This window comes from Poecilia reticulata, linkage group LG19 (genome assembly GCF_000633615.1).
Source record: "Poecilia reticulata strain Guanapo linkage group LG19, Guppy_female_1.0+MT, whole genome shotgun sequence".
In the NCBI taxonomy this organism is placed as follows: domain Eukaryota; kingdom Metazoa; phylum Chordata; class Actinopteri; order Cyprinodontiformes; family Poeciliidae; genus Poecilia; species Poecilia reticulata.
In genome coordinates this window covers 13,013,289-13,027,613 of record NC_024349.1, presented here as the reverse complement: position 1 = coordinate 13,027,613, position 14,325 = coordinate 13,013,289, and the positions used below count along the sequence as shown (strand labels likewise).

The following is a 14,325-nucleotide window of genomic DNA, read 5'->3' as shown; positions in this document are numbered from 1 at the left end:
ACATGATGTGCCCCATTATGAGAGCAGTTTAAGTGATAAACAGAATTTGAGGTTTTTGTGAGGTGGCACAACTTTCCAGGCACCTTTCTCATTAATCTGGTGAATGTGCTGCTGATGTTTTGTTTGTTTCAAGTGTGGCTTATTATAAATCCAGTAGTTATAGCTCCTGTCCTGCAAATGTTTTAGTGTGTTGGCTGTGGAACCACCAACTCCAGCCATTGTCTTAGCCTTGTAAGATTCCCAAAACACTTTTAAATGGACTTTGTATGGCAATCCTCTCAAGGACTGCAATTATACATGGTGCGTGTCCTTCCACCAAACTTTCCATTCACTTCTTTGGATACAGCACACTAGGGTCAGAGTCACATTTGAGAAATATACTCTTGCAGTTGGTTTTAGAAATAAATATTTGAACATTTTCACTGTGTGAAATTCTATAACATATGGATTTAATTTTTGTATTAAAATATTACATCTTTTTGATCTTTTTTTGATACTTTAATTTAGTGTGATGAAGTCACACATGCATAACACTGCATGTCTATGAAACAATGTTAAGAGCAACGATTATTTGCTCATGTTTTCAGTCATGCAGTTTCAGTCACACTTTTCAGAGCAGTACAAGTCGAGCAGGATGCCTTCTGCCTGAACGCCTACTGAGTGAAAAAGTTGTGTTCCCTTCCTCCCCCTTGCGGAGCGTCCTGTCACTGTTGGAAAATGGCTGCTCGGAGCAGCTCCCCAAAGCTCAGAGAAAACTGAGGGGAGGAAAAAAAAAAAGTCTGTTTTGAAGTCAAAAACAAACGCCCGTTTGACGTTTTCTAAACAGGCGACACAGGACAAAACTCGAGGAAGCCAAGCCTCGACTCTGAGGATGTCTCGCTGGGTGCCCTCAAAGAAGGAAAAGTATGGAGTTGGTACGTAACAAAAACTTGCATGCTCCCATCGCTAGCTCGCTCTAGCCCTCTGCTCTTCTATCAGATTCACTGGACAAGTTATGGTGGTGGTGGTGGGGAAACTGGATTAGAAAGCGGCCGGCTGAGGGGCTCTGTTAAGGCGGCGTGGGAGTGTTTCAGGTAGAAATGTGCCTGAACTGGAGGAATGCAAATCAAGAGTTTTCCCGCTAGTTCGCCTGAAACGCAGAACAAGGAATGTGCGTCTTCTGTGGGGAAGAGTGTGGATTGGGAATTGTTAGAGGCGCGCCTAGTTTCAGCGCTGTTTCCTGTGTTGTTGGGGCCTCGATTTGCTACAAATGACCCATTCCTAGTAAGAGGCTGCTCGTTATTTGTAGCTGTTTAGGTCTGTTGACTGGTAGCCCTGCCCAACACTCAAGACATAGTTTGCGATTGCTCCTTTAATTCTTCCGCTTGCTCAAACGCTTTGCGACTTGGTCGGAAAACTTGGCTCTCCTTTGGGATATCTGGACTCGTAATAGCTGTTTCTGTTGCTAGTGAGCTGTACACGGAAGAGTCCAGCTAAAAACGGACCATGCTATTTATCACTTGTGTAAATGTTTATTTACATGGAAAAAGCCGTGATTTATTGCTGTGCTTTTTTCGGAGTTTACCGTCAGCGCGCGGGTAGACAATCCCAGATTAAAGCTACCCAGCAGCAGCCAGAAACACGTTGATTATAGGTTAAAATGATGCCTATTATTTTCCTATATAAACATAATTATAGACAAAAAGTATTACACAGTTTGTCATGTTACAGTGGATAAATATATAAGCGTGTATGATTGTAAAAATGAAGTAAATGATACTATTCCCCCTCTTTCTTATACAATAAAGAAATTGTGAGCATTTTTATTCGACTCACTAAATGTTTTTTTTTATTTTTAATTTTTTCGAATCATCTTGAAATGCAGCTTTGCAAATATACAGATGGAACATTTTCTGTGTTGGAGTCATGCTGAATGGCGAGAGCCTGTGAAAACCTACTTTTAGGTTTTGCCACAGATTCTTGACTGGATATAAGTCTGGACTTTGAGTGGGCCATCCCGACAAATAAATGTTTTGAAATGTTTTGAGCTCAACTTCGTAATTGTCCATAGCTGGCCTTCTTTGAGATTGTAAGCCATTTTCGGCTTCCAGCAGGCTTTCTTCTTCCCGTCAATGCAGTTGGGATCCTTGTTCCTTTCTGGCCATAGGCACTCCCACAGGATGATGCTGCCACCATAAATTAAAAAAATTCTTTACAGATTGTTTTAGTAAAATGTGCACTGTGTTGTGTGGGTCTGTCACATCAATTCCCAAAAGTTTCTGGTTGTAACCGGAAACAAAACTTTGAAGGCACATCATGACTTTTTGTTAGCTTACTAACCGCTGAGGCATTCCTGGATCACTTCCTTAGCAGTCAGCTGGCCCGTGATCCAGGTGTAAGGGATGCACAGCAGTGACGGAGGTGGTTTCCTGTTAAAGGAGGGGAAGTCTCTAATCAGGGAAAACCTCTCAAAGCATTTTCTGTTTGTCAAGTTGTCAACTGTTGACAGCAGGAATGTACAGCACTGACATATAAACAGTCAGAAATACCCTGTTGTCCCAGGAAAGTTTACATAAAGTTTATGTTTGTGATGGTAGAAGAAGAAGCCAATTTTCTGGTATAAACAATCAGTTTGCATGCTGATAGCATCTCATAGTTGTTTTGCAGATATGTTGGCCCCAACATGGCGCTTTTTGCTGTGCTAAAAGAAATGGGCTTCTGTCTCTCATCTGCCTGTAATTTCTTTTTATTTTTTAGAAGAACTATTAAACATAGTACTTTTTTCTGCACTGAATACGTTTTGCTCAAACTAAGGGTTGGGCTTGTCAAAATTAGGGAAAAAGTATCAAATTATACTCCTGCAGTAAAACATGAATTTATTTTATTGCTTTCTGTGCATTTTAAACAGTAGAGCCCATAAAGGATCACAGCAGTTCAATCAACTGTCTAATATAATAAATGTATTGCAAACGCTGCATACTTTGTTGGCAGCACTTTGCAATCAATGGGGGTCAAAAGAAGATGAATAAAAATTACAGTGGAACTTTAAAAGATTCCAAACTCTGGCAGTTTTGAGGGAGATATTGGTATGTGTTGTAGATGTCCTGATATTAGAGAAATAATGRAAAATGGATAATTCTATTCTGTCAAACCTTAATCAGGGGTCCTCAACCTCTTTGTTCCTACGGACCAGATTTACTCTCTCAGACAACTTTGTACCACTTTTGACACTGTAATTCAGAACATCATTTTATAATGGATTAATTGGTATAATGACATTAAAGGTATTATTGTGCATTGGCCTAACTGGGCATGCATTTCTCTGACCCAGTGGGTCAACTGTTGCTCTGTTTTAGGCCCCATGGTAGTTTCCTTATTATGTTACTGTTGGGTTCTTTAGGAGGTACCATATCCCAGTCAACTGCTTTGCCGATGATACTCTAAATCAGGGGTGTCAAACTCCAGTCCTGAAGGGCCGCTGTCCTGCAGTTTTTAGATGTGCCACAGGTACAAAACACCTGAATCAAATGGCTTAATTACCTCCTCAGTTCTCCAGAGCCTTGCTAATGACCTAATTATTCTATTCAGGTGTGGTGCAGCAGAGGTACTTCTAAAAGTTGCAGGACACCGGCCCTCGAGGACTGGAGTTTGACACCCCTGCTCTAAATAATCATTGCATTTTGGTGCGATTTTATTTGTTTAAAGTGTGATATGAAGAAGATTGACATTTATATTGGCAATTTGGATCCTAACTACTTTGCTTCCTAGGACGGAAAAAGCATAAATGACTGGAGCAAAAATATTGTAAACAGTCAAACAAAAGCATCGGGGAGAATCGCATTTCTCTTGATATGTGGAAACACTTGAGCATCACTGTTTGTGCTTAAAAATGGCGTTTTATATATTCCGACAACGACGACACATTTTTCTCCAGCTTTTATCTCAAGGACTTATGCAGTTAATATCCCCCTCTGAGTATTTGCACGGTCCTCTGGATTTGTGCAATAAACACCTCTGCACCGTTTACAGGAATGTATGTGAAGGAGCAACCTCATAAAGCACTCCGATAAAACGAAAGATGGGCAGGAGTGTTTGCGTCTATTATCTGAGAGACACACTGGTTGGTGTGTTGAATTTTGATGGCCTTGTAAAAGAGAGTGTGAAAGGGGATACTGAAATAATCTGTCAGACATTCCAAAAGTGGTATGTTACACATTCAAACAATAGCGTGATGGAGCTTCACGTGGTTCTTCTGGGAATCCCACAGGAAGGAAACCTTCATCCATTTGAAAACGTTTTTCTTGTAAGGTTTGGTTCCGCAGCAGCACGTTGGTTAATTTGAATGCTTGCACTTCATGCCACTGCAGCCACGCTGAGCCCTTTTTTTTTTGTGTCCATTAGTGAAGGTTTGCAGCCGACAGACGGGTGCTGATGCTGACTGATGGAGATTTCAGCAGGTGAAACTGAACCTTTGACTGCAGCTTTTAAACGAGCTCCGGTGTTTCCGATCCGGTTTGTGCCGTGTTGAACCCGTGTGTGTGTGTGTGTGTGTGTGAAAATGAAGAACCGATGCTAATGATTTCCCCTCTCACCGTTCTCTTGCAAATTAAAAAGTTGACTTTCCCTCAAAAAAAAAAAAATATTGGAGAAAAACCTCGGTGGGCTCGCTGAATGCAGTCGTGGGATGACTCATTAGATGAAAGAAAAGCTGCTGCCACATCATGGTTGGAGAGGACTGGTAGGGTGCACAGCTGATGCACTTTTAATACTTCATGTGTTGACCGAGGAGTGCTAATGAGCACTCTGTGAGGCCTKTGTGGCTGTCAGTGCTCTATCTGCATCTATTTCTGTTTCAGCAAAACTTTTTTTTTTTTTTTATCTTTCCACTTAAAATGCTCTCATAATGGGCCAAATGGCTTTGTTGGTGGAGGTGGAAAAAACCCCTCTTTTTAAGTCATTTTGCAGATGTGCTGAAAATAATTACTGCTGGCTGTCTACTAMGTGWATTGTGTTTATTATCATGGTGAAAAAAAACAAAAACCCTAAATTGATTAGCTTGATTTGCTGTTGAATGTTTTCTTTTAAAAATAGTTGATGTGATGGTTGTGCAAAAACAAAAAAAAAAAAGTTAGTGAGCACTGATCAAGAATCTTGGTTTTTGCACATTTACAGCTCTGGAGAAAAACTAAGAGGCCACTTAAAATGATCTGTTTCTCTAATTTTACTTCTTATAGGTATATGTTTGAGCAGTGGCGCAAAAAGTGGGTATGCAGGGTATGCAATGCATAGGGGCGCAGCACCAGAGGGGGCGCCAAAACCCCGTCTGGTGGGGGCGGCGCGCCGATGATGTTTTCCCATACACTTCAGCGTTCCTTATGTTCTTTCACCTCGCGCACATAACGAGGTAAATGTAGCGAGTTTTACCCTTCACGTATCGTCGCCTCAGGGGGGTGCGCTGATCTATGTTTTCGCATCCACCTGAATAATGTGTAGTTGCGCCACTGTGTTTTGAGTAGAATGAACATTGTTCTTTTATTCTCTTGTGTACTAACAACATGTCTATGAAATTCCAAGCAAAAATTTAGCATTTATTTGCAGACAATGAGAAATGGTCAAAATAATGAAAAAGATGCAGCGTTTTAAGATGTCAAAGAATGCAAAGAAAACAAGTACATTCTATTAGAAACTACAATACTAATGTTTTAATTTAGGAGGAGTTCAGAAATCAACATTTGGTGGAATAAACTTGAGGTTTTCAATGGGGTTCAGTGCAGTAGGCTCTGCACTTTTTCCAGAGCTGGATATCTCTGTGTCAGAACCTGGAGGGTTTTATTTCATTTGGGGAGTGTCATTGGATTATCAAGTTTATTTTATGATAAATAATTAACTCTATTAACTTATTCTTGAAGTAGAAATAAAGTATGTGTCAATAATTCCAGAAGGCAAATAAAAATAGGCTGAGCTCAGCATTCACGTCACAGAGACTTGCAATTTTGGAAAAAGGCTAAAAACTTTCTTTAGTTGATCCATCAGAATGATTAATGGTGTGTTTTTCCTGTTTGCCAAGTTGCTAATTAGGCTTGATCTCGATTTGATTATTATAATTTTTTTTACAGTGATGATTAACTGCTTGACAGACGAGTTGAATTTGGTGTCGCCGTGGCATTATGTTGTTTGCAGACGACTTTGCGATCTGTATTGAAGTAGGAAGCAGGTGGAATGGAGCTTGCACTTGTGGAGGTTGGTGTATTCTGAAGAATACGTGGCTGGGGAATAAGAGAAAGGCAAGTGGAACAATGCAGCTTAATGAACTTCGGTGAGCTTAAGTACTGTCCAAAGCAAAGGGCGCTATATGAGASAGGCGAAGAAGAGAGTGCTGGAAGGAAGCAGTGGGTGGAGATGATTGTCAGAGGTAATTTGTGACAGAAGGATAGCTGAGGGTGAGGGATTTTTATGATTTATGGCTTTTATGATGAAGGGAAGTGAAGATGAAAGAGGATGTAATCAAAGTGGAGAGAATTACAAACGAGTATGTTAAAGGGAAAGCTTAGGTTTAGCAGTTCTGTGACGAGGTCAGACTAAAAAGGTGGAAACGGTTGGACATGGCCAGGGGTAGGGATAGTGGAAATATCTGACATCAGACAAAGAATACAGAGCTGCCAAAGRAAAAGTAGTGAGCAGCTGGAAGAACTGAGATGTGACAGATAAGAGCTTAGATTGGTGATAAATGCAACTTCTGAGTTTCTTTCCTCGACCAAGTGCATAAATGCATAACAGATATAATATTATGGCCTCCCAAATATTGGACCCACGCAGTCCATTGTGTACTGCACTGGCATGTATGATTCGATACAGTATTTTTGTGCAGCTCTACTTTTAAACTTGAATGTGTATTGCTTCTAGAAGCCTTCATATCAGGCTCTGGTTGCTGTTTATTTCATTATTATGAAAATATATTTCTACTATCCATCCATCCATCCATTTTCTTCCGCTTATCCGGGGTCGGGTCGCGGGGGCAGCAGCTTCAGAAGGGAGGCCCAGACTTCCCTCTCCCCAGCCACTTCTTCCAGCTCCTCCGGGGGAATCCCAAGGCGTTCTCAGGCCAGCCGAGAGACGTAATCCCTCCAGCGTGTCCTGGGTCTTCCCTGAGGCCTCCTCCCGGTGGGACGTGCCCGGAACACCTCACCAGGGAGGCGTCCAGGAGGCATCCTTACCAGATGCCCGAGCCACCTCAACTGGCTCCTCTCGACGTGGAGGAGCAGCGGCTCTACTCTGAGTCCCTCCCGGATGACCGAGCTTCTCACCCTATCTCTAAGGGAGAGCCCAGCCGCCCTGCGGAGGAAACTCATTTCGGCCGCTTGTACCCGTGATCTCGTTCTTTCGGTCATGACCCAAAGCTCATGACCATAGATGAGGGTGGGAACGTAGATCGACCGGTAAATTTCTACTATATTTAGTGAATATTTATTTATTTATCAAAAATAAATATTGCAAAAAATAAATTGCATTATTATAACAACAATATGCATGTTACATTAATTCAGCAGAAGAGGACAAAACGTTTCTTTTTTAAAGAAAAACAATTTGAGGATGTTGCAGAGACTCAAACTTACGTTTTAGTTTTATCAGTGTCTGTCTTGTACATTAACCTGGGGAAGTTAGGACTTAAAACTTGAACTTGACAGACGCTTTGTTTTAGCTTCAACTTCCGGTTCGGTTTCGGCCCSAGTTTATTTAGTCTTTTTTGTGAGATCAGCACAGAAAAGCAATGAAGGCCATTCCTTAAAAAGGAGTTTCTCATTTGTCTTTGCAGATTTTTATTTCTTGACAAATACCCAACAGCTAAGCATAAATTAGGGAGATCMAGGTTTTTGATGTTTAGTTATTCTTGTGGCATCCCTAAAATGACTCAACAAGGCCCCCGAGGAGATCTGTCTTGCTCTGTCGGGCTTCTGTGATGAATTTACCGGAAATACTTTTTGATGCTAATTTCAAATGTTGCCTCATTAATTCTGTTTCATCAGCATGTTGCTGTTCCTTAAGAGAGACTTCAGAGAGTTGTAGCTCTAGAAGGAGAACCCAGGGAAAGCTTAAAGATGATTTAACTGAATCAACACGTCAGTTTTGAGACTTAAGCACAGATTGCCTGTGAGAAATTCCTAACACCTTTTCTCTTCTCTCTGAAGTTTAACACGAGGAAATCTATTAAAATACCGACTCAGAACAGGAAATGCGGAGTTTTTTTCCCCCCACCATCGTTTAAGATTTAGCCTAGGAGGAAATGCTTCCTGGGGGGGTCAAATCACAGAGTGGTGGCTTATCTGAAAGGACAGTCGGTCACACAAGAACACACACTTGGATCTAAATTTCAGGACCCTTGTTGCTATGATTCCCATTTTAAACTTGGAGCTGACAACTTCGGAGAGCTTTCTCTTGGAATAGGTTACCGGTGAGTGACACATTGGGAGCAGAAAACAGAGATGCAGTCGCTCTGTCTCTTGAATTGAGCCAAAAGTGCTTTATTAGAACCCTGCCCAGCACTCTTAAAAAAATAAAAAAATAAAAAATTGGCTCCCACCTCCCGAGTGCAGTAAACTAACAAATGTGGCTGCAATTAAAGCGCCGTCTCAGCTACTTACTAAAATTCCTACCATATGTTTCTTACGTTGCGTCTTTTATTCTTCTTTACAGCCCTGATTGAAGCAGTTTCGTGTGAAATATTTTCCTATCTTTATTAGGCTGCTTTCCACTAATAACTTGTCTCAGGGGAAAATCAACATGGAACAGACATTCCCCTCCCCCACATGTTGCTGGCATTTGATGCCAAAAGGCTGCTTATATTTTCCCCCCAACTTAATGTCAATTTCTGGAAACCTTTTAAAGGGTGAAATTGACAGATTTTTGAGCTTGATATCGTGTTATAATCGTTCTGCAAACACTTTCACGCCTTTCCTAAGGCACAWCAAAAAAACAAAGAGCAGTTGGTAGACCTTCTCAGGAGTGGCCAGTCCATCAAAATTACACCAAGAGTGCATCAACGACGGCTGTCATTGTGTGTGAAACGATTGTAGTGGAGTAAATACTTTTTTACGGCAGCGTCAAAAATTAAACAATAAATCTTATTGATGACGCATAATCAATCTGTCATTTGTAGCTTTCCTGTTAGAAATAAAACCAGGTAGATCATATTATACATTTTCCGATATAAAGATTTAGATTTCAGTGTGAACAATGCAGTACTCCAATAATCCAACACCTTTAAACGAGGTTATCAGTAGATCTCACGTTGACTCGTCTCTAATATGAGAGAAGAGATGGTGAGAAAGCAATCCCTGCTGCGGTCTATTAAAATCACATCTAACGAAGCAACAGCAGCTTCAGCAACACTGCAGCTTTTTAAGAAAACCCCCGAGTTCCCTCTTTCTCAGAATAAACTTTGTTGTTGACTTGACAGAACTTGACGGRGCTCKGCTTTTTTTTTTTTCCTCCGAGTTATRCTAAGATCTGATTACAAGGTAAGACGCTCATTGAACACTAGGAGGAGAACTTTATTCTTATATTTTTGTAGTGATCACAGGGWTTGTCTGGTATTTCTGAAGTGCGCAACGGATCCACARAGCTGTGTGACGGTCTGTTTTGTTTTTTTTCTTGACTCTCACATCCTTCCTTCTGGTGTTGTGCACCACAGCTGTGTCTCTTGATAAGTGGGAAGTGTGTGACTGTCTCATCACTTAGCAGTTAGCCAGACTCACAAAACTCAGCCAACACCATTAATTCTAATTTTATRTCTTTGTGCATCAGAGTTAAATYATTTGTTTTCGAATACTGAAGCCTTGATCCATGAGACCTCAGCTCATCCAGGTCTATTCTTCYCCTCATTTAACCCATCAGTGCTTCAGTTATTGACCAGATACGGTACGAGATCCTCTGTATAATAACCTTGAGTAAAATTACCACAATATCATAACTTGTATGCACCCATGTTAAAACCAACACGCATGACATCGCCGAATTGAAACTACTGCKGTCTTGAGCTTTTAAAAAGTTGATAGTTGAAGTGATTGTGTTTGTTACGTCATATAAAACATACATAAATAATTTGCTCTGATCAGTTTACAAAGATAAAGTGTTAATCGCCACTTGTTTAGTTGAAAACTATTATTTTCTTTATTTTAGATTTCATTTTTTTTCTCCACTGAATAAATGTATCTGCATTAAAGACAAAACTTTTGTAAAATGCTCTGTGCAAAATTTGTGTGAAAGTCTTGAAATAATAAGAAGGCAATTATGAACATAATTAAATCTATATTTAACCATTAGATGGCCCTAATTTACCTTTTCCAGAAACTCCAATAAAATCATCATGCTTCTTCCTTTCCCTTTGGAGGTCAGAGTGACTTTGCTGTTTATTCATTCTGAAAGAGAATCACATATTTACTGCGGGCCGTGTTGCTCGGTGAGGCAGTTCTAATAGTACAGCTCCCAGTGGCTTGCTGTGAGATGGTGGCTAAGACAAATGACAGCTGGCCTATTTAATCAGTGCATAGCTAAGTGCTTCCACAGTATTTTATCTTGGCTCAACACTGAGACAAAGCTAGGACACTTTTGTGTCAAGCTCCAAAAGCTCGGTGTGGGCACACATCCCRAAGTCACAACCCAAAATATGTAAACAATGTTGATTTCAGCCAACATGCCCTGAAGGTGAATGATCATCTGTGGAAGATGAAAGCGGAAGATGCATCTTATTTGCTTTAGGTAGACTAATAARGCCTTCCACTTGCTTTGAATGCTTATGTGACTTGATTGTCTCTGTATTGGTGGCAGACTCTGTGTCACCGCATAGTGTCTGTGGTCAAAGTTGACATTTGTAGGTATGTAAACTTTTATGACAAACAACAAAGGGCCCTGTGTTCCTTTATTGTCAGACGAACAAATGCAGTGTGACAAGAAGACAGCGAGACATGTTGGCTGYCTTTCCCGCTCGGGTGTTTGGACGGGTGTCCTCCCTGGTTTCCTCGGCATCGATTGTGGACATTCCAAGCAGCTTGGGCCTTTGTCTGAAGGGAATCCTGCTGTGCTGCTCCGGCTCGCTTGACAGATGGTTAATGGTGTGTAGCATGTCAAAGTGAAGCAAAGGTCACGGATGCAGGCATATGCTGCTGCATAATTTAGATGCAGTAARCTCAGATTAGTAGGTGAGAGTCTTCAAACAGGCAACACCTTTAGTTACTGCACTCGCTAAGTTTGAACACATTGTGTGATGCGAGGACAAAACATAGCCATGCATTTATTTAGTAGAAACRGAAATAAGTCTTTCGACTTTATAGTTTTTAAATTTGTTTATTTTTGTATATTACTGTCTCAACCATTAGTTTGTCAGTTTGACCAAGTAGAACTTTACTGCATTGCACTTTTAGCCTCACCCTATGATGTGGATGTTGTTGCTGTGAGAAGACTTAAAGTTACCCAATGTAACATTAACAAGTAAGCATTSTTAATGTTTTTATTAATAAGCACATAGTTAAAAGAATTTATCTGATTAAAACATCAATTATCTGTTATGATGCAAGACTTCAGCTGCTGTTGATTGAGTCTGTCAGGAAGAGCAAGATGGTTGAACTATGTAAAACAAAGTTTCATTCTTTGAAACYGTCATGGGACACACTGADCTTGGTAAGGTACGGCCTCATAGCTAACATATCTAGATTCTCCAGGCAATACATAAGGAAACTACTGATTTAGTGATGCTAACAGCACTAGTTTCTGATATAAATTGAGGAGCATTAAGTTTAAAATGTCAACTCGCTAATATTGTTTTGTTTTAAAATGTTGAAAACCTGCTTTACAAGAACTGTTTTATGCCTGCAAATATAGTTTTACAAGAAATACTAATCATCTGTGTTAGCAACTGAAATAGACGACAAGCATTTAATAGTGGCGTCTATAAATATTACATACGGTCCTCTGAATAACGTTGTTTCCTATCTGGTGACCTTTGCTCACTAATCAGTCTGAAAACCTTTGCTACTGTCAATATAAAACACTATCAGCCTTCCCTGATAATATCTACTCTAAGTGTATTAATGTAGAACTACATTAATAATAATGCACTGTAATAAGAAAACAAATATATTTTTTCAGTTACATTATCACAGTTGCTACCTATTGATTATGACCCACTTTTTTTCTTTTTTTTTTACTTCAGTAGTACTTCAAAAGGCAATACCTAGCTGTAAACTAGTGGGAATAATGGAGTATACAGGCTTTAAATGTAATTACCAATGGCATCAACAAGCAAAAYGTTATAAACTGTCCACGCAGCCTGTTTATTTTACTTATATAAATGTCCTCAGTTAAATTTTCGTATTTTGCTGTATTGGTTTTGAGTCCTCTAATGTCGAGACTCATGCACAAYGAAAATCACAGGGCTTAACAGCACCGAGCTGCTCAGATTATACAAATGTCAACCCCAATATTAGCAGCAGTCCATATTAACGTTGCATTTGTCACCTTTAAAATGTCCCATCGGTTGTTGTGGAGACTTGTAATTGAGGTGTCAGTCATTGATTGTCGTTGCAGACGAGCGAGGGACGCCTGCATGCAGCAGGAGACGGCCCTTCATGAAGCCTGGCATTTGATGAAATGGCCTTTTGTGTGTTTTTTGTATCTTGTGTGTGTGTGTGTGTGTGTGCCTAGCTAAATACTTAGAAAAAGTCAGAACCTTGCAGCTCAGAGACTCAAGAGGCACTTTTGGATTTCAGTGACTGGCAGGTCTACTTTGTGAACAACCTTAAGGGACTTAAATGAAGTTGTCTCGCAGATGTCACTGAAATGTAAATTTAATTTTATTWAAAAAAATAGGTGAACAGATTGGATTTTCATGGGTCCATCACCCCTTCCACGAGTACTCCTCTTTGCAAATTTAAATATTTGCGTGCAGCAGTTATGCTCATCAGGTTCCCCATTTTTGTTTTAAGATCTAATGTGTGTGTGTGTGTGCTTATATATATATACACCATAAACACAATGTAAGAAACCAGCAAGTCGTCTAAAGATCCCACAGAAACCACACGCATTATCTTTGTGCTGCCAATGTAACCACTGAGGTTTCAAAAGAAAAGAAATAGGATAAAGCTCTGCAAACATGGCAAYGTTGCTTTTGATTATAGATGATCCAATTACAGCTGCATCTTGAAAAATTGAATAAAATCAAGCTGTTCATTTCTTCAATAAAAAAAGTGACTCAGTGATATGTWTTTCTGAGTTATTTCTATTCTGTTAATCATTTAAAGCTAATGAAAATCMTCTCTAAATAAATACATTTGAAATATTTGGCCTATTAAAAAGTATGTTCTTGCAATGCACCGTATATGCACTCRAAATAACAGCATTATTAAGGTGAATTACCTTTTCAATATGTGGGCTAGCTTTCAATTATATTGAAGGGTATTAAGRTGCACTTCTATACCCATCAGTTTAGGTTTCAAATTTGTGTCTCTTTAGTGGCAAAATCATGGGAATTAGTTAGACTGCTATTAATATCATGTCTTCTTAAGAAGGCGGCTGGTGGTGGTGTTAGTTGTCTGTACATTGTGGTTAGACATGCAGTTCTTTTGACATGCACAGAGAGCATAGTCACTGGCGATTTCAACTTCCGAGGTCCAAATTAATCTTAAGGCCAAATGCAACATTGGTTCTTTGTTTCCCTGGGTGACCAACTCAGCCGCTATGTGAGAGAAAGAGCTTCAGTGGATTATAGTGTTGGTTAATTACCCTCAACTATCCCAGCAATTTAAAATAGCGAATTTTGCACTTGTGCTTAGTTTTTAAAATTCAGCAGAGGTATGCCGGTAATGAAGCAACATATTAGAGTTTAGGATTAGCGTTACTGTATTTAACAATTTTCCAGCTGTCTCTGGAAAGCTATTTCATTGCAACAACACTCAGGTCTTTCAGGAATGTATGCGACATCTGTTTCGGTAAGACACGGCCACCAGTACAAGATTATAAATAGCAGCAGTGAAGAACAGGTTGCGAGCATTTCCTGTTGTCAGTCTGCACCTCTTATTGCAGCAGATGTGAAGTGATAAAAGTTGCGAGTCACGCCGATKAAGTCATCGTGTTGGCTGAATGTCAGCGAAGGTGTTTCAAAGTAAACTTGCTGAGTCAATTCTAGAGTTTCTCTMTAAACGCTTAAAGGTAATTACCTTAGCCTCGCTACATGAGAGTTGGAAAGCAGAGCAAGAAATAATTGGTGCATATTTCTGTGCAAAGGCTGATTTTTCTTTCTGAGCTATTCTAGTTTTTGAAAAAGCGCTGCAAACATTTGTGCCACTGGGTAAAGAA

At 40.0% G+C, this 14,325-nt stretch overlaps 1 protein-coding gene across 1 annotated transcript in view; it reads left to right on the top strand.

Annotated features, from left to right (window-relative positions):
• Positions 1–690: 690 nt before the first annotated feature.
• dock1 (dedicator of cytokinesis 1) overlaps positions 691–14,325 on the top strand; it is a 205,264-nt gene continuing 191,629 nt past the window's right edge. Inside the window, 1 exon segment of the mRNA XM_008437114.2 lies at positions 691–914. Coding sequence (XP_008435336.1) covers positions 872–914 — 43 coding nt within the window. The 5' untranslated portion in view covers positions 691–871.